Source organism: Sander lucioperca, chromosome 11, assembly GCF_008315115.2.
Source record: "Sander lucioperca isolate FBNREF2018 chromosome 11, SLUC_FBN_1.2, whole genome shotgun sequence".
Taxonomy (NCBI): Eukaryota; Metazoa; Chordata; class Actinopteri; order Perciformes; family Percidae; genus Sander; species Sander lucioperca.
The window spans coordinates 6,303,953-6,326,754 of record NC_050183.1 but is presented as its reverse complement, the minus strand read 5'-3'; the positions used below and the strand labels follow the sequence as shown (position 1 = coordinate 6,326,754).

At 42.6% G+C, this 22,802-nt stretch overlaps 1 protein-coding gene across 9 annotated transcripts in view; it reads left to right on the top strand.

Moving 5' to 3' along the window:
* LOC116055277 (unconventional myosin-IXb) overlaps positions 1-22,802 on the top strand; it is a 64,878-nt gene that overhangs the window by 37,035 nt on the left and 5,041 nt on the right. For 5 of the 9 annotated variants that reach the window (XR_004106252.2, XM_031307130.2, XM_031307129.2 and 2 more), the window contains exons 5-37: positions 1,359-1,453; positions 4,479-4,541; positions 6,004-6,103; positions 7,228-7,328; positions 7,736-7,865; positions 7,962-8,051; positions 8,385-8,501; positions 8,720-8,854; positions 9,529-9,650; positions 9,796-9,937; positions 10,084-10,279; positions 10,852-10,927; positions 11,433-11,525; positions 13,083-13,196; positions 13,976-14,015; positions 14,172-14,294; positions 14,401-14,481; positions 14,850-14,960; positions 15,308-15,433; positions 15,560-15,709; positions 15,820-15,980; positions 16,143-17,273; positions 17,398-17,473; positions 17,628-17,746; positions 18,640-18,758; positions 19,320-19,513; positions 19,611-19,718; positions 20,413-20,583; positions 20,665-20,706; positions 20,812-20,923; positions 21,074-21,147; positions 22,361-22,553; positions 22,656-22,784. Coding sequence is in view for 8 of the 9 variants with exons in the window: in XM_031307130.2 (XP_031162990.1) it covers positions 1,359-1,453; positions 4,479-4,541; positions 6,004-6,103; positions 7,228-7,328; positions 7,736-7,865; positions 7,962-8,051; positions 8,385-8,501; positions 8,720-8,854; positions 9,529-9,650; positions 9,796-9,937; positions 10,084-10,279; positions 10,852-10,927; positions 11,433-11,525; positions 13,083-13,196; positions 13,976-14,015; positions 14,172-14,294; positions 14,401-14,481; positions 14,850-14,960; positions 15,308-15,433; positions 15,560-15,709; positions 15,820-15,980; positions 16,143-17,273; positions 17,398-17,473; positions 17,628-17,746; positions 18,640-18,758; positions 19,320-19,513; positions 19,611-19,718; positions 20,413-20,583; positions 20,665-20,706; positions 20,812-20,923; positions 21,074-21,147; positions 22,361-22,553; positions 22,656-22,784 (4,834 nt within the window). In the remaining variant the exon portion in view is untranslated. The remainder of the gene's footprint in view (positions 1-1,358; positions 1,454-4,478; positions 4,542-6,003; positions 6,104-7,227; positions 7,329-7,735; positions 7,866-7,961; positions 8,052-8,384; positions 8,502-8,719; positions 8,855-9,528; positions 9,651-9,795; positions 9,938-10,083; positions 10,280-10,851; positions 10,928-11,432; positions 11,526-13,082; positions 13,197-13,975; positions 14,016-14,171; positions 14,295-14,400; positions 14,482-14,849; positions 14,961-15,307; positions 15,434-15,559; positions 15,710-15,819; positions 15,981-16,142; positions 17,274-17,397; positions 17,474-17,627; positions 17,747-18,639; positions 18,759-19,319; positions 19,514-19,610; positions 19,719-20,412; positions 20,584-20,664; positions 20,707-20,811; positions 20,924-21,073; positions 21,148-22,360; positions 22,554-22,655; positions 22,785-22,802) is intronic. The other 4 variants (XM_031307136.2, XM_031307132.2, XM_031307131.2 and 1 more) reach the window with 3 other exon arrangements.

The following is a 22,802-nucleotide window of genomic DNA, read 5'->3' as shown; positions in this document are numbered from 1 at the left end:
GTTTAACTACATTCGTGGGGTCCAAAAACCGGGAATACAGTATACTTGTGGGGTTCGGACAGCTTTGTGTGGGGCCAAAATGCTGGATCCCACAAGGTTAAAGGTCTGTTTGAGGGTTAAGAATTGGTTTTAGGATTAGGGTTAGAATTAGGTTATGGTTAGGGTGAGGGTAAGGGTTAAGGTTAGGCATTTAGTTGTGATGGTTAAGGTTAGGGTAAGGGGCTAGGGAATGCATTATGTCAATGACGGGTCCCCACAAAGATAGTGAGACGCAGTGTGTGTGTGTGTGTGTGTGTGTGTGTGTGTGTGTGTGTGTGTGTGTGTGTGTGTGTGTGTGTGTGTGTGTGTGTGTGTGTGTGTGTGTGTGTGTGTGTGTGTGTGTGTGTGTCCAATCAACCTCAACACCACTGTATCAAATTCACCCTGCAACTGCTTTGGAAGAAACAATGTGGCTCCTATTTAACATGCAATGAGTTAACTTCCCCTGCGGTGGCCTTTTGTTTTGTGTGTGTGTGTGTGTGTGTATCTGTAACCATGTGAGCATGTGCATCATGAAGAGAAAAGAGTACTTTTACCTTTACCGTATCAATACAGTTAACGGGGCCCCTCAGTGAGGCCTGGTAGCTAGGCTCTGTGTACCCCCGGCTGGCTTAGCATTAGTTTGAAGCCTGGAGAGAAACCTTGGTCCTCTCTGTTTCTGTCACTGACACTGCTACTAACGGCTGTCCCAACCTCATTTATCATCACTGACCCATGCTCTCTCTCTTTTACACACACACACAGTTCCACCCCCTTCTGCCATCTCAGCTGCTGTTTAAAAACAAGAATAAACCCCTTGACTCTATCTAGTTTCTTTGTTGTCATAGTGATTTGTTATAATTGTTGTTGGTGACTTCAGAGAGAGTGCTGATACATGTGCTAGATTGTGTTGCACCCAATAGCACCTCCATATAAGGTTCGAAACTCAACAGAGGTCACAGTTGAGTTTCAAAACATCAACATCAATGTACAGGAAGAGATTGTAAAATCTTGGAGGGGGGACTAGTGGGTGCTACTACAAAAAAATCTTAAAATCAAGCCTAACATGGTCTCCAGGACACAACTATCTGGTCCAAAATTACATGCTGCCATCCTGTCTCCATCTGAGTTGAAATGTTGTCGCCTTTCAGATAATAAACCAGTTATGTCTTTGGCTCATTTGATGAAAAGACAAAGACAAATATAGAAGAAACACAACCACATGGATGTGGCATTAATCTTCAGAAGTTGTTGGGCGATTTGGTAATGCACTGCATGTTTTTGACTTCATACCCTGAAACTTACCCTGCATTTTTGTCGCCTCCTGTTGTCTCTGCCAGGCCTTTGGAAATGCCAAAACCGCCCACAACAACAACTCCAGCCGCTTTGGTAAATTCATTCAGGTGAATTACCTGGAGAGTGGAGTCGTCAGAGGGTGAGTAATTAACTGTGTGTGTGTGTGTGTGTGTGTGTGTGTGTGTGTGTGTGTGTGTGTGTGTGTGTGTGTGTGTGTGTGTGTGTGTGTGTGTGTGTGCGCGCGCGCGCATGCGTGCTGTGACCAACCACTCTCAAAAAGGCCACACACAAAGCCACGCTGCCTTAATCTGCAGTGCAACACCATACAGGGACATGTAAAGGATTGTGTTCTGTATCCTCTTCCTGTAGCTCATCTGGGGTCTTCCACCTCTCCTTAGCCTTATATCTTCCTCTTTGCTCTTGTTATGACTGGTCATGTGAATCCCCCTCTGTGCAATGTGTGTGTAGACTGAAACTTTTAACCACCAGCATGTTCTTCCTTTTTCTCAGCAGTCAGTCTCTGGTTAGGAGCTTTATCAAAGTCTGGTCAACTGTCACTCACTTCCTCATTTCCTCATCAGGAGAGGGGAACAGCTGCTCAATACAGTGTCTTAAAAAAGACAACATGTTATGCTATAGTTGTGGAAGAGTCAAAAGCTGAAGGGCTGCAGAGAATATTTGGTACACCACTCAGACTAAGGGCTGACATGATGAGATTTCTAACAGTGGTGTGTATGCAAATGTTTCGTACTAGAAATAGAATTTTATTTGAACTGTGTAAATGCCTGTGGTGACAGCTGCTCAGCTCCATAGTAAGTGGGTATCCCCAACCTGATAATCCCCTTATGGCACCAGGTCTCATCATGCTTTATTGAATTGCTTACCCTGAGAAAGGTCTGTAATCTAATCAGTAGAGTTGATTTTAGCTGGCTGATGCTTTTCTGTGCTACAAAGTGAACCCACTTAGACAAGGACATGCTGAAAACTATGAATATAGTCAACCTAAAACACCTTCCAGAGTTTACCATCACTGTACATGCTGGTGTAGCCTTCTGCTTCACATCAGTAAAGTATTGGACTCAGAGGACCATCACAGCTCTGCTCTGCAATCCTAACAAAGGCTGCCTGTCTATCTCTCCATCTCCAGTGGCAGCCATTCAGACAGTCAATAGAGGAGATTAACAAAGGGAAGGCTGCTGTTCTGCTCTGCTTTCTGAGCAGACTGACTAACTGACAGACGGGATGGTTTTGTTCTCGCTCTCTCTCTCTCTCGCTCTCTCTCGCTCTCTCTCTCTCTCTCTCTCTCTCTCTCTCTCTCTCTCTCTCTCTCTCTCTCTCTCTCTCTCTCTCTCTCTCTCTCTCTCTCTGGGTTTCTGTCCAGCTAATCATTCCTCACTGGGATCTGACAGAGAGCATAACAATGAAAATAAACACACTGTAGCAGAGGTGTAAAATAGGGGTGGTGTGTCAGTGAAAGATGTCAGAGCATGAACATGTACTGTATGTATGTTTTTGTATGTATGTGTGAAACTTCTCTTACTCTTCGGTTTTTACAAATGTACTGTAACATGTATATGGCATTAAGTGCAAATATGAGAGCCACTGAGACGCATTACTCCATTTACTGGAACGTAACCTAGAATGGGTTCAGGTGTCAAACGGGTTCACTGAAACAAATTATCTCCACTTGTACAAAAACATTTTAAATACTGGACACATTTACCACGAGTTCAGATGTCTAGTTTGGGGGACTTCTACTTAGGTTTTTCAAGAAGCAGCATCAAACAGTAAAATCTTACATGGCCTGAATTTCTGTATGTGTTCTTTTTTGATAGATAGATAGATAGATAGATAGATAGATAGATAGATAGATAGATTTTTTTATTGATCCCAAAAAAATGGGAAATAACATTATTGCAGCAGCAAAATTTCAGACACACAGCACACGTACAGAGTAAACATTAAATAATAGGAAAAAATATACATGAAATAATTATAGAATAATACACTAGCAATATTTAAAAATATATACAATTTGGAAATAAAATGTACAGCTGTTTCGATATATAGATAAACTTAATGTGCAAGTTGGGGAGTAAAAATGTACAACTCACAGATGTTTCAAAAGCCTTTGTCACTGTTGATGCCTGTACGTGACACCTATAACTGGTTCAAGGGGTATTTATCAGACAGGCATCAGTGTGTCAGGGTAGGGACAGCCTAATGTGAATTCCTGTCAGTTACTCGGTGTGCGCCACAAGGCTCTGTGTTGTCAAAAACATCTGATACATCTTTATACATATACATCTTGAACTTGCGTGGTAAAAATGTACCCATTGTAAATTAGTTAGGTAGTATTTGTGACCATGACACCTATAACAAATCACACCCCAACATTTGTTATATCTATAAAAGTACATTGCAATACTGCAGTGCAGACTATTCTGAGAACTATACAACGCAAACTAGTGGATCTATGTAGTAGATGTATGTACTTGGTCTAAGTTAATGAGTCTATAGTTGTGGCTGCAGTTTTAGCAGATTGACACAACTATGTTTCTCACAGAACAGCTCTATTCTTAGTGAGCATTAGGACTGGCAGTGTTGTTTTTGCCTGGCTATAGAAAAAAACAACCCTTACTTATAAAACTTGATTTAGACAACTTTATGGCCTTGGCCTGGTGGAGTGGGTAAATTCCACTGCTTTTAGTGCATATTTCATGACTGCAGTGGTCTGAAAGCATACCTCTACCCCCGCAGTAGCCTTCCAGTCTCCTCTTTCAATCTATAGTATACAAAATAAAATTAAAATAGAATGAATTAATGCCAGAGCTGTCTGTCTGTGGTCATGTGTGTGTTGCTATGTGATGTGCTACAATCCATCTGATCGTATCTGAAGGCTTTGTTCACTCTTTGAATGTTCTGACCATCTGTCCTTCCCGTTCTGCTCCTCCCCTCATTTTTTATTGCCAGCCCACTTTCACATATGACCTGAAAACACACACACACACACACACACACACACACACACACACACACACACACACACACACGGACAGAGCTGACTGACCTTTAGTGTTAAGTTATTCATCTTCATTGTTTTTCTTCTTACCCTTTTTTCTTGTCCTCTTCCACTCCCCCTCCCTCTCCTCTCTGTCTTACAGGGCTGTGGTAGAGAAGTATCTCCTGGAGAAGTCTCGTCTGGTTTCCAGAGAGAAGAACGAGAGGTGAGGAGGGACAGGGTCTTAACCCTTAACCCCCACTGACCCTCATGGGGTCCTCTGTACAAACATGGGAAGCCTCTGATGGTTGGATATGAAGTTCAGCTTCAGTCTTTGGTCTTTGACTTTAATGGTTTATCTGCCTAAACACTTACACATACATGTACTCACATATGCAGACACTCTAGAGTCTAGATTGGGGTATTAGCCACCTAAATGCTTTATTATGAACACATGTTAATACTAGCATTAGCTGTGTGTCCATAGTGAACTGAATAACGTTACCCACTGATATCAAAGTGGACAGTGTGGACACTTTGTAGGACTTTGAATGTATCAGTGATAGATCATGTAGATAGTTTGGTGTTGTGACCTTCAGTGATTTCGGTTTGTGTCAGTTGAGAATGAACAGTTGCTATACAAACAAAGATACAAGCATAAGGAAAAAATATCACATTCCTGTCCTCACTCACCATGTCGTTGCTCACTTTTCCTTCAAGTCATACAAGCCATTGTTACTCACTGGAACATTCACTACCGACTAGACCACAGGTCTGTTGCTACTTGTGTGACTAATATCCAAATAAATATTTGGGCATTTGTAAGTGAGAAATACAGTCAGAGTGTTGGGGGAGTGAGCAAATCCTCCACTGTCATTTCATTTGCAGTAATATATATTACTGATGAATGAGTCCAACAAAGAGACATATTTTTATTACCCTCAGTTTAAACTATTACATTAATGAAGCCAATAAAAAAACTTGACTTTAATAAGAATGTGTCCATATTGACTGTAGACACAGCAAAGCTATAGCCACGAGCAGCTCAGCTGAAGTAGTTGACACACTCTAGCTGTTGTAATTGGGAAGAGTGTTACACATTCACGTTTCCTGTCCAGATTTTCCCAGCTAGTTTTGGAAAATGTAGTCACCTATTGACAAGCCCGCCTCATAACCTTCAGGCTGCTAACCGCCTGGACGTTGTACTGTTAATCACCTAGCCTACAGCTGCTGTCCACAGTGCATCTTGCCTGTCTAGTCAGGGAGTGACTCCACTGTATGATGTAATTATTTCTTTGTGATAAGTGTGGAAACTCATTACTCCTGTGTGCTTTTACAACAAAGCTTTGTAGACTATCTACCTACCTGCCCACTGATAGCATAAGTGGAAAACTGATATCATTGAGCTCCAGACATTGTCTTGTTTCTGTTAGCTTTTTACAATGTGTTGACTCTTGGTTTATCACCAGAACTTTATCACCCCCTTATTTGTGCCTGTAAACATCGAGCTCATATCCACCGATAACTGCTCACCACATAATACAACAAACAAATGATGGATGCATCTATAAATAATTGCATCCTTTTTGAATAGCAGTTTAAAGATCATTTTCTTGTAGTAATAACTTGGTGTGAGTGCAGTTTGTGTGTAGTACAGACTTCAAGAATGATGTGTGTTGTTTCTCAAGGAACTACCACGTGTTTTACTACCTGTTGTTGGGAGCTTCAGAGGAGGAGAGGAAGGAGTTCAAGCTGCTGCCGCCTGAAGACTACTTCTACCTCAAGCAGGTACAGTACTGCCCCTTTCCCATCACATCCAGCAGTTTGTCTATCCAATTGATATAAACGGCAAACATTTTTGTCACTTCTTTCACTGCCATTCTACCCTTTTCAGTCACTCAACCCCAGTGAATAACCCTCCAATTGTGTTAATAAACTATAACCCGTTGTAGGGCTGGGCTATATATCGAAGTTATATCGATATCGCGATATGAGACTTGATAACGTCTTAGATTTTGGATATTGTAATATGTTTTTTACAGGCTACATTACAGTAAAGTGATGTAATTTTCTGAACTTACCAGACTGTTCTAGCTGTTCTATTATTTACCTTTACCCACTAAGTCATTAAGTCATTTCTGGTCATCTCATTGTGTAAATAACATTTTGTTAAAGCACCAATAGTCAACCCTACAATATCATCGCAATATCGATATCGAGGTATTTGGTCAAGAATATCGTGATACTTGATTTTCTCTATATCGCCCAGCCCTAACCCGTTTTTTGACATTTAAAGGTGCAGTAGGTAAGACTTATAAAACTAACTTTCATATTTGCTGAAACTGACCCTATGTTCGAGTAGAACTACATGAAGCAGGTAATAAAAAAACAAAATCTGGTTCCTCTGGCAACACCTACAGCCTGTAGTGCGATTTGCAAAAATCCACAGCTCCCTGTTCAGATGCACCAATCAGGGCCAGGGGGGTGTCTAACTACGTGTCAATCACTGCTCATGCACACACATTCATTCTCCCTTGTGGGGGGAGGGGCTTAGGAGACAGTTTTAGGCTTTAGCGGAAAGAGTGGAGGGACTGAGAAGTTATCGATGTTCAAATTTTTTGGCTAAGTCCTGGATCTTTGCAATCCTACCTACAGCACCTTTAAGATAACACTGTAATTCACTGTGAGTGGACCCTGTATTAATGAATGACTTTCAAGCTTTTAAATAAGCCGCTGTATACACTCCCAGCTCACTTTGTACATGTGCACTGCATGTTAATGGCGCAGTCTTTGTTCTCTTGCTCCTTTTTATTGACTTCTTTGTTTCACCTTTTTGTTTGTACATTTTGTGTTTTTGCTTTCTTCTTCTCATCTTTATACACCCCTACTAACTGTATGTCTTTTCTTTGTAGCAAAACTTTAAGATAGAAGATGAGGAAGACCTGCGTCATGATTTTGAAAGGCTGCAGCAGGCAATGGAGATGGTTGGCTTCCTTCCCGCCACCAAGAAGCAGTAAGTGAATCATGAATATATCAACATGTTTGATATATTGAGTGTAATGCAGGAAAGAAGCATAACGTTCTTCCAGACATTTTGAAGGGATACTGTTGAAAATCCATCCTGAAGCATTTTTCCACTCAGTCCTGGAAACCGAGATTATTTTGGTCTGAGCATTGAGTCACATTACCAAAGAAAAGTAGAATTACAGCAAAGAGACTGTTTAGAGCACCAACAGCACAACAATAGCTGCATCTCATTAGCTAATGTAGCAGTTTATTAGAAACCGTGTGTAGCCCCATCCAGTGCTTCTATTGAACAGATGATAAGAACAGCATGTGTAGCATTGTTCCTGCATTTGTCATATATCTGCATGATCACTGTTGCTTCCAACTGACGTAATTTTTGTGACTGTGTTGCAGGATCTTTTCTGTGCTTTCGGCTATCTTGTATCTGGGAAACGTGACCTACATGAGGAAGTCGACAGGCCGAGACGAGGGGTTGGACGTGGGACCACCAGAGGTCTTGGCTACGCTCTCTGACCTGCTAAAGGTAACGTATTTGTTTCTGTGCAACTCCATACTTCACTGTGTCTGGCCAGTTGTCTGTGACTGTCAGCAGCATTAACCTGTGTGGATTCCCTCTCAGGTTAAAGAGGAGCTTCTGGTTGAGGCGCTGACGAAGAGGAAAACGGTGACCGTCAACGACAAGCTGATCCTCCCTTACAGCCACTCTGAGGTAGGCACCACCCACAAAGACATCTCTGCAACCTGTCATTACTATAATAGTGTCCAACTGCACACTAATTGGTGGCCTTGTGTGTCTGCTTCTTCCTTATGCCTTTCTGCTTCTTTATTGATACCACACCTACAGTAGATCTCTTCTTCCTGTCAGTGTATAATGTTCAACTTTTCATGTTCTCCTTTTCTCTGTTTGGCCTCTGTCAGACTTTTGTTGTAATATTATAGTATGATTCCAAAGCACATTATGAAACAACACTTTTGCTTCTGTTCTGTTAAGCTTATTGAAGTTTGCCTTACAATATGCTTCATCCCCTCTTGCTCTCATCAGGCTATCACAGCCAGAGACTCCATGGCCAAATCTCTGTACAGCGCCTTGTTTGACTGGATTGTCCTGCGCATCAATCACGCACTGCTCAACAAGAAAGATATGGAGGAATCTGTCCCAGTAAGACACAAACACACACACACACACACACACACATATAGTGAAAATTAGAGTTTTCCTCTGCTGACATACCTGAAGGAACTTCATTTTGATGACAACACTGACGAAAAAACACTGTACATCATTAAATGCTATAAATATTGTTATTTTTGAGATGATGGTTGGTATGCATTCCCCTTCCTGCTCCTCACTAGTGTTTGGTTCGTTCTATTTTCTAGTGTTTGTCCATCGGTGTCCTGGACATTTTTGGCTTTGAGGACTTTGAGACCAACAGCTTTGAGCAGTTCTGCATCAACTATGCAAACGAGCAGCTGCAGTATTATTTCAACCATCACATCTTCAATCTGGAGCAGGTGAGTGGTCTCGTTTTGTTATGCCTCCCTCCAAATCCTTTTACATGACGCACCATCAGTGGATTTGCTCCCCTGTGATTCAAACTTGGGACTCTCTTCTTCTGCTCTGTGTTTATAATAATGACTACTTAAAATGTGACTCATCCAAACATTTGCTCTTTGAAGGGAGAAAAAGTTACGTGCCGTTCACGCTAGTTTATCTTATCCTTCAGACCCCAGTGATAACAGAATACAAAGTTAAATTTGTTGTTAAAATATTTAGTTATTGGGGCGGCCTCTAGCTCACCCAGTAACAGAGTCCTGCAGCGGCGAGGGTTCGAATCTGACCTGCTGCTCTTTGCTGCGTGTCATCCCCCATCTCTCTCCCCCTTTCATGTCTATCCACTGTCACTACTTAATAAAGGGAAAAGCCCCCAAAAAATAATCTTAAAAAAAAAAAAAAATTAGTCATTTAGTCAAACTTGACTGGGAAAACAGTAACTGCTGCATATTTTAGCATACACACTATAATAATTACATCTGTTATTAGTATTTGTAATTTTTTGTAACATTTGGGACCAAAAGGTTAAATATTTCAGGTAAGAAAATCAACAGTAAAATTGGCAAACTTCCTAACATGACTTGATTTCACCAATGAGCTTGTTCATCAAAATGTTGTGTCCTGCCTCAACCAGGAGGAGTACCAAGCAGAGGGAATCACCTGGCACAACATCGACTACACAGACAATGTGGGCTGTATCCATCTCATCAGCAAGAAGCCCACTGGCCTGCTCTACCTGCTGGATGAGGAGAGCAAGTAAGAACAGCTACAGATGATTCACACTGTTTCATTCACGTCTCATGGTTGTGATTAGGAATGAGGTTTGTTTTGATTCAGTTGAAGCTGTCTATTAATCTGTCACTGTTTCTATTCATCCTCCGTGTCCCTCTCCTTCTCTCAGCTTTCCCCATGCCACAGATGAGACATTACTAGCCAAATTCAAGCAGCAGCACCAGGGGAACAAATACTTTGTCCCCACACCAGTCATGGAGCCTGCATTCGTCATTCGACACTTTGCTGGGAAAGTCAAATATCAAATCACGGTAAGGAGGACAGACAGAGAAGATTTCAGGTAACAAAAGCAGAAAGGTTTAAATAATACTTAGTTACACTTGAATATGACTGAGACCATTTGTCTGTGTGTTGATGGTGGAGTTTTTAATCTTCTTGGTATATTTGACCTCACCAGGATTTCCGGGAGAAGAACACAGACCACATGCGTCCAGACATTGTGGCGTTGTTGCGGAGTAGCGACCGTGCATATGTGCGGCAGCTCATCGGCATGGACCCGGTGGCCATGTTTCGATGGGGCATCCTGCGCGCCACCATCAGAGGCATTGCTGCTTTTAACGAAGCGGGCCGCTCCTGGGCCACCAAAACTTCAGGTACATTATCGATGTAACAGGGCCAGCCCATCCGGGTGAAATAATTCTTTCTCAGCATGCTTTTTTTGTAGTTGATAGCTTGCTGACTATCGGAATTATGCTAATGCTAAACAAAGACTAATATTCTTTAGCAGTCAGTATTAAAGGTAGTATTGATGGAACACAAAAGTACAGTTGTTTCATTATAGGTAGATAGATTACACTACATTTACCAGTGTCACACACTAGCTGCCTTCACTTCACTTGTGCAGCTTACACCACAACTTCAGAGTGCTGCAGTTTCTCTGCTCTGTAATTAGCCTCTCAGGTCAACACATAGAGGAATATGGAGAAATGTGAGACTTCTGGAGATTTTGATATTTTCAAAATTATTTTTACTATTTTGGTGCCATCAGGCATAGCCCATTGATGTAGGAGCCTTTATATGTGAATTAACAAGAATAAATAAGGTTTAAAAAAAATGCTGCAGTCATGTGACTCTGATCATATTTTAATCTACTTGAAAGACTATTAATGATAAATACATTGTTTTACTCATTAATAATATGTATTAATTGTCTTTTTTGTTTTAGGTGTTGTCCGTCCAATCTCCAGAACTCCTTTAGGAGAGCTTCAGCGATCCAATGCCCCAATAGACCGAATGTACAAGTAAGTAATGAACATGATTGAATATAAAACTTTTTTTGTTGGGTTTGGACAGGTGTTCTAACAGTCAGGTATGTTTCCTCTGGAGGAATATGTCTGCTATAATACCTCTGGTTTACTTTGTGATTAATAACTCTGTTACTTTGCTTTCATTACTCACACAGACTGGTTATTTTAAATAGGATCAATATAACATATGGCCTTCATGAAGCTGCATCCTCTCCTCCACTTAAAAACTGCATAGCAACAATATTTCCTGTTTGATGCTCCTTGTTGAAGGTGAAGGAAATGTTTCTAATGGTTGGTGAACTGTGGACGTCCACATTTATCCTGTGGTACTGGATGAGATGAGGAAGGACAATGTCTGTGACTTACTGTAACTGACAAAATCACAGCTTTTGACGTCACCTTGACAGATGAATCCTCCTTCACCTCTTGTCAGTCACCCATATCCTCTCCACCTCTTGGTGATGTCACTGTGTGCGGTTCTCTCCTTTCCCCTCCACAGACGAGCTTCTATGCTCGATTTCTACTTTGATCACTCAGAGGAGCGCCCTCTAGAGGCCTTTGAAGACATCTTTGCTAGCTATGAGAGTAAGAAGTAAGTGAATTTGGTGGACAGAAGAAAGGAATGAAGAAATGAGGCCAAGCAGGAAGGAAATGTGTTTGGTTTGGGGTAATATATACCAGTTTGCTCCATTTTCTGAGTTTGCTCCCATCTAAAAATAAAACATCTGAATCTTTTTTTTAAGCTATTTAATATAATTGAATCCAAACTGAAGTATCAAATGGGTTTTATCACAGAAGGTCCAGCTTGTGAAATGTTTCAAACGCCTGTTTTTAAATATGAAAGCAGAGAAGGAAGTTCAGTACACCAATATAAGACAGTACAACAAAGTTGCCCTTTACCTTGCATTCCCTCTCTTCCCTTACTGTACTCCCCATCTTTTACTGTAGCTGCGATAATCTCCCTCCTTCCTCACGTTTATTATTTTTGCTATAGAGCACAGGAAGGTGTTTGTACTGGCCTACTCTGATTAGCCATCCGGATTACGTACATCAACTGTGGAGCTTTGGAAGCACACAAGTATTCCTACATGTACACAGGTCCTGAGTCAAATAGACACCAATAATTGGGGGGAGCTTTCTCAGAATGGAATAAAACCATGAATAGTATTTTTTTTTATTATTATTATTGGGCCCTCTGAATCTTGACCTTGTACCTCCCTGCTTTCAGATCTAAAATTACTGGGTATACGGGGTTTTGTTGTTACAGAGCAGTACCTGAACCTCCCAGCACATTGTTGCCATTATTAAATCATCCAGCCCCTTCCAGATCTGCAAACACTGAGGTGTAGAGGTCAGAGTCACTGTGACTCATTTGCTGTATATGTTGCCCATTCCTTCACTGCCTGTCCTCTGTTTTCATGGTCAGTCCTGGGTAAGTATAGAAAAGTATTGCATGGACAAGCTCTGGGACACAGAAAAGATTCCATATTAACCTCACCAGGCCCAGTGTTCACTGTAACACCAGCCCCAACTAAAGGACCACAAATCCAAAAGCCTCACCAGTAACAACTTACAGTCACACAGCCAGTAACAACCCCAGCATGGAAACAGACGGCCAAGCACACTGAACGTCAGCTCAGCTCTGCATGTTAACTACCACAGTGGCAGGGATATGGGTGTATATACAACCCATATGTGCCCCATCACTCTGTGTGTGTGTGTGTGTGTGTGTGTGTGTGTGTGTGTGTGTGTGTGTGTGTGTGTTCTAAAAAGGGATATGGCAGCATGGTTGGGTGGTCTAGCGTGTCTTGTGGTTTTCATGTACATGAATAGTGGGAAAATACATTTTGTAGGTTATTCTTCATGGATGAGCAGAGCATGAAGTTCCTCTTGATATCATACCCCCAGCTATTCTGTGGTGTATGTTCTTGTCTTTACTAACTGCGGTGGTGTGTTTTCTTCTAAGGTGTACTTACAGTGGTGTTCGATCACGCCCCACATTACGTTTTTTCTTCTTTTTTTTCTCCTTTCCTTCCTCCTTTTGTCGTTTTTTTTTTCCCAATCTTTTTACCCTCCCTTCTCCTGCTCCCATTACTTCCCCTCCCTTTCCCTCTCCACACTGGATGTGTGCGTGATGTAATGTGATCAGAGACATGCATGCAGAGATCATCAGCTCCATTAAGAACTTGCCGTTGGATGGTGAGGACCCTCGCAAGCTGCTGCAGTCCTGGGGTCGCCTCCGCTTCCCTCGACACCTCCTCCAGTGAGTCTGCAGACAGACCTGGTGTCAGCTCTTCTCCAGAGCAGTCCAGTCTAGTTGGCTCCTATTAAAGCTTTTTTTTCTCAGCTCATTGACCAGTTTAGCACAACCAGCGATACATAGTTGTATCTGTCACATGTATAACCTTTTCTTATTGGATCATTAATATGATCTAATGTAATAAAATCATCAAACACACTCCTGCTTCATCAGCAGACATTACATTTTTAGCTCTGTTTGTAGACACTATCTAGTTTTCTTGAAGGCTAAAGCTGAAATGGCTTTAATACCTTTCGTTAACTGCTGCATGAGCATCATCACAAGGCTGTGCTGGCATGTGAGGTCTTTTGGAGCATCTTGTGATAGTATGTCCGAGCGGCCTTGCAGCATGTTAAGAGTTTAAAGTTCTGCAGTCTGACACATGAAGAGAGAGAACCTGAACATGAATGTAGGGCCCTTTTTATGTAGTGATGATAGCATGTCCGTCTGTGTGTGGTGTGTCTCTGCTGAGCTGATTGTTTAGAGTTACATCCCATCTCTCGCAGCAAACTCCCTCCTCCTCTTTGTCATCCTCACCCTCTCACTCATTCATTCCTTGTTTCTGCCCGTCATTCATTCCGTCTATCAGGTGCCACCCTGGATTTCATCACTGACTGACAGCGCATGAAGAAGTCAGCCGTCCGTACTAACCCGGCTTCACACACTCATCTACTACTTGTTCCATCCTTAAACGCTTCAGTCCGTCTGACTCACCCTGCATCTTCTTTCTCCCTTTTTTACAGGAAAAACAAGCACACCAAACATCGGCAGGTCATTCCCAAGGTAAACCTGAGTAGAGACCCCAAGTTTAGGGGTGGATAAGGAGAATATGGTATTTAAGTCGAGTTGATGTGATTTTGTTAGTTTGCCATTATTTTATTAGAATTTTAATAATTAAGTTTAAGAAGGAAATTAAACTACTGTATTACTGCTGTGCAGAGATTGCTGGATTCTCGTTCTCTGAAGTTCATTGTGAGCCTGACACTGCATGATCGCACCACCAAGTCCCTGCTCCACCTGCACAAGAAGAAGAAGCCCCCCAGCATCAGTGCCCAGTTCCAGGTAACATCACCTACAACAGTATGCATTTTACACACAGAAACAAGCCAAACACCCCTCCAGCAACAGTCCTGAACTTTCAACAAACCCCTTTCCTTGTTTTCCTTAGACCTCTTTGACCAAACTCTTGGAGACTCTGAACAGAGCAGAGCCTTTCTTCATTCGTTGTATCCGCTCCAATGCTGAGAAGGTAAGACTCTGTTATTGTTAGCAATTTGTAATTTGTTCTTTAATATCTTCTGTTCAAATCCTTGGTCTCCTTAATGAATACTTTTCTTCTAGTGTAAAGACATAAGAGGAAATCTTGAGTGTAAACTGCTGCAGTGTAATCACATTCCACATCCTCGTTGCGTACTGACATTTGTTTTTTATTAAAACAGGAATAAAAAAGATATGATTTTAAAATCATTAAAAATCTTTAGTATGAAAAATAAAATTTTGCAGCCCCTATCAGATTGAACACAATCTTCAATTTTGCTGATACTGACAATAGTTTAATTTAATCTAAATAGTAAGGGTATAACTGAATGTGCTTTTTGTGTCCTTGCACATGAGCAGAAGGAGATGTATCTGGATGAGGCCTTGGTGGTTCAGCAGCTGCGATACACAGGAATGCTGGAAACTGTTCGCATCAGGAGATCAGGCTACGGAGCCAAGTACACATTCCAGGTACTGTAAAGGTACTCCTCTTTTAGGAAAAGCCATGTGATAATCACACACCAATATAGGCACTGAAACTAAAAAGTGTTGATGTTGAATAGAAACTGATGCAATGGCCTGCAACGATACTACAAACACACATGAAGGCGGTGTCAATTATAAATCAAGGTGTTGTCCTTAGTGACTTGTAGCTGCTGCCTGCCTGGACATAAATATCTTTCATAAATATCTAAACATTCTTTTTAATAATGGGCATTGGTTTTGACCATTTGCCTTATGTGGTTGACCATCTCATCCACATTAGTCCTCTCTTGAACAGTCCATTAATTTTCTTATTTGTTATTGTGTCCCTGCAGGAGTTCATAGAGCAGTTCAGGGTTTTGCTGCCAAAGAACGCTGCTGCCTCTAAAGAGGACATCTCAGCGCTGCTTGAGAAGAAGATGGGCCTGGATCCCACCACGTACCAGATAGGCAAAACTAAGGTACACCACTAAACTCTCGTCATTGCTCCTGAGTTTTGTTTTGTCTACACCTTATGAACCTCCTTGTCTGCGTTTGCTCCTGTTCCCTTCTGTGCATGTAAATGCTGGTGTTTTCACTCTGTTCAGGTGTTCTTAAAGGAGCTGGAGCGACAGCTGCTGCTGGACACGCTGCACAAGGATGTAATGCGGAAGATCATCTTCCTTCAGCGCTGGTGCAGAGGTCGCCTGCAGAGAAAAGAGTTTCTGGACATGAGACAGGCAGCCATCTTGATACAGGTAAACACATGCGCAACATTTATTTTTTGGACTGTCATGTTGGTGTATTTTTCCATTTCAATAGTAAGGAGAGAATTAAAGTATAATACTGATCCTGTCCTCCTGCTTAGCGTTCATGGCGCAGGTACTGCAAAGAGGAGCAAAGGCGGCAGGCAGCCGCTTTGATCCAGGCTGCGTGGAGAGGGCACAGACAGAGATCAGCGTACCACCGCCAAAGACAGGGCGCTACCAAAATACAAGCCCTGGTCAGAGGACACTCAGCACGCAGAAGGTAACAACATAGAGACACTCTGAGAGTTGTCACTGTAGACAACATCTTATTAACAGTCCAGTTCACAACAAGTCAGCTGGACCACAGATGGACTTCACATGCTCTAAAAACATTTTTTTTAAATGTATCCGGGCTGTCATATTTCTGTTTTGTGTATTACAGGTGCCACTCTATGCGTGAGGAGAAACAGAGAAAGGAGGAGGAGGAAAAAGAAGCTTTGAAAAGGGCAGAAGAAGAGGAAAGGAGGAGGAGGGAAGAAGAGGAGGAGGCAAGGAGAAGAGCAGAGGAGGAGGAAGAAAGGAGGAAGATGGAAGAAGAGGCAGCAAGGAGAAAGGCAGAAGAGGAGGAAGCAATAAGGAGAGCAGAGGAAGCTGCCAGGAAAGCGCAGGAAGCAAAGAAAAAGAGAGAGGAAGCGGAGAAAAGACTAGCAAGCGAGCCTCAAACAAGAGAGTATCCGGATATAGAACTGGTCACAGAGGAGATGCTGGCTGACATCGTCCCTGTCCAGGAGACAGAGGAGGAGAGAGGAGAGGTTAACACAAGCTCACACACAGAGGAGGAACAGGGCAAGGATCAAGAGCTGGAGGATGAGGATGAAGAATTGGAGACCAACGGTACTATGGCTGAGGCTGGACCCCAGCTGGATGAGAAAGAAGATGAGGATTTAAGACTGCCCTCTGATGGGGTTACCTCCAATGCACTTACACCCACATGTCCAGCTGAGGGGTTGGATAAACAGGTTCCGGGCAATACCTCCTCACCTTCCAATGCTGAACTAAAGAGAGCACACGCTCCAGCTATTAGCAGGGGCCTGTCATCCAGGAGCCAGGAGAAGAGAGAGCAGAGGAGACGAAGAGGACTGGAGCACAACCAGAGAGAGACTGAACGAGCTGCCTCCACTTCCTCCAGCTCAGACAGCAGCAAGGATCAAACATCCCCGCCGAAGAGCAAAAGCCAGGAGCCCTCTAAGCTAAAAGAGCGGGCAGACAGCAAAGAGCTGGACCAGTACACCTTTGTGGCCTGGAAAATGAAGGAAGACAAAGGAGGGAAGAAGGAGGCAAAAACGTCTCCTCCTACTGCCGGTCCTGTTCGTCCGTCTTCGTTACCCCTGCACACCGCTGACCTTGGGCCTGACAGAAACGGTTTAGGCGATGTTGTCGGAGCAACAAACCTGCAACGCCGTCCTGTGGTGAATAAGGATAAGTGGAGGGGGAGGAGGAGTGATGGAGATCCTGAGAACACCAGCCCTCCTCCACCTCACAACAGAGAGGAAAGGGGGAAAAAACAAACACTGTACGTCTTCTGTTCTGGTCATATCCTCGAACCTGTTTTGTCTCCAACATAATCTTTATATGGTTAGGAAACCCCTAAGTTGTCAGTGCCAGAAATAAAAAATTTTCTCTCTGTTCTTCCGCAGGAGTGAAACAGCCACCTCATCAATTGACAGTTTGTCTCCAGGCTCTGAAGGGGCTGGGGCTTTTTCAGCCAGAGAGGTATTTTTTTTGCTCATCTGTTATAATGGAAAAATTCAAACATAAAACTTTTGACATTTTACATTGTAAAAATCTGTCCCAACTGGCAAACAGTTTATGGTCCAGTTATTCTGCACATACTTTATCACGTTTTAATTGTTTTTGTGTTCTCCAGATGATTTCCCCCTCAGAAAGCCATACCGATGGCTCAAAGGGAAGCTCCATCAGAAGGAAACACCAAGGTGGTTCTGGTCACCAAGACTCAGCACATTTCATCCCATCCACACCAGACAGGTACTGAACTGCACTGGACTGGCCTGTAGACGAGTGGACGGATGATGGGATGCAGCAGGGTTGCTATTAAATGCGCTAAGAGCATTTTGGCCCATGCATTTGTTTGAAAAGGAGATGATTGAGATGGGTGAAGCACAGGGCAATGTGTCCAGTAGGCGACTTCTGTGCATTTCTATAGTATCAGTAATGATGCAATCTGTCGTGTAATACACTGCTGAGACAGACACATTCACAGGAAATCATCCTCAGTTCAATCTTAAACCATTACAAGGTCTGCTTGAGTCATATTGATCCTGGGAAAACGTTTTGACTCGTGTAATCAAACCATCCTCAGCTCCTTGTGTGGTGTTGCAAGTACACAGTCGGAAATTCCTGAGAACTGAATTTACTCTGAATGGATTCATATGTCAGAAATGAACGCTTGAGGCTCAGACATGGTGCCAGAGGTTTATCAGATGGAGACATCGGGTAGACTGCTTTGTTTTTAATTTGTATTGTTGCTATGGTAACACAGCTGGAGCAGAGCTTGAATACGTGGCACTTAAACACCAGACTTTTTCAGTTTTGATGGTATTTTTAAAAACTGGACATCTTTGTTATTTACTTAAATGATGTTTTCCCTGTTGCCAATAAACAATCCAGGGAGTTACAAACGGGCATATAATTAATAACACAAAACATTTCAGAAACACTGAATAAACCTAACTATGGTGAAATGAACGAGTTGTGAGATATGACATTGTGAATCGACACTGAAAAATCTCTTCCCAGTATGCAGCACGTCAGAAAATATCAGTCCACCGCTATGAGTCATTTTGCGAGTTATGCAACAGTTTTGCTCAACAAGGTTTGTGAATATCCTTTAGAGCTTCCTGTGTTTCTGTGTCCTTCAGGTCAGGTGGTTTCTTCAGCAAGATTTTGAAAAAACGACCGCACAAGGAGGCCCAGACACCAGACAACGGAGAGATGACACTTGCTCAGATTCTCAATGAGAGGCCGACGGGAGGGGAAGGTAAATACAAAACTGTTCAGTTTGTCCTTGTCAAGGTTCAGGAGAATTATAGGATTTACTGGAGCAGGGAGATTCATTTTATTTAAGTTGATTGGTTGATTTTTGGGTGCCACTTTCCCAAAGCTGGTAAAAAGGAGAGTAATTCTTAAGTATACTAAAAATGATCCAACTGATTATATTTCATCATCAATAAAAATTTTATTTTGAGATCAAATATTGACATTTTATCACCCAACACAAACTGCTGGACTGCTCAGTCCACTTTCATCACACCCTATGTAGCGAGAAATGGAAAGAAAACACAGGTGTATTATCACTAATAGTCTCAGGCTTTAACTAATCCTGCTGTGTGCTTTCTGAGAAAATACTGACCCGTGCAGGATAATGCTCAGCACAAACAGTTACTCTTGGTTTTGTTTCCTCCATGGTACTTATGCATACTTTACATTCTGTTTGAGAAAAGAGTAGAAGTAGTCTACGTAGGATTTATTCACCTTTTCCTCCCTGCAATAGATATTACTTTGTGATGATAAGTACGAAAACATTCTCCCTCCCTTTCAGCCCCGACGTCCGGACATCCATCTCGTCCTCTGTCCCAGCCCCCTGTGGACCGTTCTGGTAAAGGTTTAAGCCGCAACCCAACCATAAAGATCAGTCGTGCCACACGGGTCTCTGAGCAGTGGAACGCCTCGCTGGATCGGGAAATCACTAACGCCAACGAGCTGCGGCACCTCGATGAGTTTCTGGGCAACCAGGTGAGTGAAAAATTACAGGATTTTTTACTTAGTGTAGGAACTAATTTTATCGTATTCATCCAGAAAACTATTGTTTTGTTTGTATTCCCTTTTATAGGTCAATGATTTCCGCTCCAGGGGGAAGTCGCTGTCAGCCACAGAGGCCATCTTTGTTACAGCAACCATGCAGTTCAGAGAGACGATCAAAGCCATGTATTCTCTCCCAGTGAGTTTGTCTACAGGCACACAACAAACACACATAACACCTGCTGACCAGAGTTCCTTCTTAAGGCCCTGACACACCAACCCGACGGCTGACCGTCGGCAGAAAAGGCAGTCGGACTGATCAGTCAGCTCCCCGAGGTCCAAAAAGTGCCTTGGAACACACCGAAGCGACGCCGACTTGAGCGTTTGTTCTGCGCGTGCGCAAGACGTAACGAACGCGCCACGTGGGTCTGGCTTCTCCAGCTGAACGATAATGGCGGCTTGTTCGAAATACGATCTTGTATTTTACTAAAATAGTTCACTGAAACTTGTTTCTAAAAACATTTTAAGCGAGCAATAGGCCATACAGTTGCTGAATCTGTCTTCATTTCAGATCGACAAAGGTCTGTTTAAAAGATTTTCGTCAGATTTTGAGAGGCGTTCGTCACTCATCCCACTCACCATTTCCGGGTTAGCACTCCACCAATCAGATTGGTGATTGAGTCCGACTGCCCGCCCTCCGACTCAGCAAGTCAGGTCGGCCAAAATGAAGGCCGGCGGCCCCTCCGACGGACGACAGCACGGAACGCACCGAACAGACTCGAGTCAACGACCTCGCCAGACTGTCCGGTGGCCGATTATCAGGTTGATGTGTCAGGGCCTTTACCATCCTCTCCTCTTCCTTATTTTCACTCCTGTTCCCTGAAATTTGCCAGAGACCCACCATTGGCTACAAAGGTCTGATGACGGGCTATCAGAACAAAGTCCTCCACCTGGCAGGCGACAAGCAGAAAGGAGAAGTCCAACTCGTGGTCAACCTCTTCCAGTCGGTGCTGGATGGCTTCATCAGAGGAGAGATGAAGAAGGAGGAGGCTGAGCCTGCAAAGGTGAATACACTGACATTCAGTCTAATTACTCCAACTATGAAAAAATAATGTATTCATGCTCTTGTTCTATGTGTTTTCCAGCCTGCTAAAGCTAGGAAGAAGAGGAGGAAAAAAGATAAAAGTGTAAGTATGCAGTTAAAATTCACCTCTATTTTCATTTTATTCAATAATGATTCAGAATGTAATATAGATTATGATTTGTAATTGAGTGACTGTCTGTCTTGTTAGATGGAGAGCCCGCTGGATCATGTTTTCGTCAACTATCAGGTCAACATTATGCAGTCGTGTGACCAGTGTAGTTCTTACATCTGGGGCATGGAGAAGGCCTACATGTGCAGCTGTGAGTCAACGCCTCAACAAAACTCCTTTTCTTCTTATGTTTATGTGTGTTCAGATATTAACAATAAATATTGCAGTATAACATACTGCAAGATTTATATACTTTGTCCTGCACTAATTCAAAATGTATATTTTGTATCTTGTCTTACAGATTGTAAAATGGTGTGCCACAAGAAGTGCCTCTGCAAAATAGTCACTGACTGCTCCACCTTCTGCACCAAAAAGGTAGGCTTTTATTTTTTAGAAAGCACAGGTCTGGATTAATGATGTGCTTATGATATATAAGGTTTTGGAGTGAGGCTGGGATTTATACAGCGTAGACAGTTGATGCCCTAATTTAAGACTAGATCACTAGACTCTGCCATATTTTCTTATAAAGTGTGAAATATGGCAGACTTTATGGCTGTTTGTATTCTAAGATAAATGACTGACTATTACAGTACAGGCTAGTGAAATTTAAGCACCTCATTTTAATAATCAGCTTGTTATCTTTGTTAAAATGACAAGGGGGTTTAATCTTTACTAGCCAGAACAGAAACCGATACCTGTATAGCTTAGAATATGGACAAACATTAACTTTCAGCAAAGACAGCTAGCGGAACAGAAGCTAACTGAAAGGTAGTGAAGGACCATGGCCCTCTATATTATATACATCTACATTCTGACAAAGAACAGTCTCACCTGTTAAAGTGATCATATTATGCTTTTTGGCTTTTTCCCTTTCCTTTATTGTGTTATATATCTTTTTTGTGCACGTTATAGGTTTACAAAGTGAAAAAGCCCAAAGTCCACCCCAAAGGCACTTACCATCTCCAACAGAAAACACTGTTGACAAACTGCTCCAAACAGCTCTATTGTAGTCCAGCCTTTACTTCCGTGACAAACGTGTGTCACTTTGTAACACATGTTATAATGCTCACCTAGCTGTTAGCATGGCACGCCCTCATACTCTGCTTCTGACTGGCTAGTAGTCCTTACCTAGGTACTGTCAGGGCACGCCCTCATACTCTGCTTCTGACTGGCTAGTAGTCCTTACCTAGGTACTGTGCATGTGCGACTCCCAACAAAGATGGAATAGAAGTGCGATGCCTCACTCTGTAGCTAAAACAGAGAGCTCAACACACAGGGTGAAAAGAGGAGCTGCAGCAATGTGCAGTACAACAAAAATATGGTGTTTTTGGAAAATTAAACCATGTAAACCTATTCTGGTACAACCTCTAAATACAATTATGAACCTGAAAATGGGCATAATAAGAGCACTTTAATACCTTAGTGGAAACTTCTTAATATTGAACTTTGAATCATATTTCTACATTAGATGGTTAACTTTATTGTAGTGAATGTGTGATTTCCATGGATGTTGTAGATAGATTGTGGTGAGTGGACTGGATAAGTAGATGTCTTACCAACAACTGCTGCTGTCTGTCTGAATCCATAGAGTGACGAGGAATTTGCCGGTCTGCACTTTGGAGTGCGTGTGTATCACCTGGTCAGCGATAAGAACCCAGTGCCCATGGTGCTGGAGATGATGTTGGAGCACGTGGAGATGCACGGCCTCTACACCGAGGGAATCTACCGCAAGTCTGGCTCTGCTAACCGCATGAAAGAGCTGCACCAGCGTCTAGAGACCGGTCAGAGTCCTTCTATTTCATCTTTAAAGCTAACTGATAAACAACTTTGTTATGGCTCCTTTATTGATTTTTCTATTGATGCTGTATTGTTGATGTGTTTAGACCCCCACCTGGTCTGCCTCGAAGACTACCCCATCCACACAGTGACGGGCCTGGTGAAACAGTGGTTGAGGGAGCTACCAGATCCACTATTGACCTTCACACATTACAGTGACTTCCTGCATACTGTGGGTGAGGAGGACGTTCCCC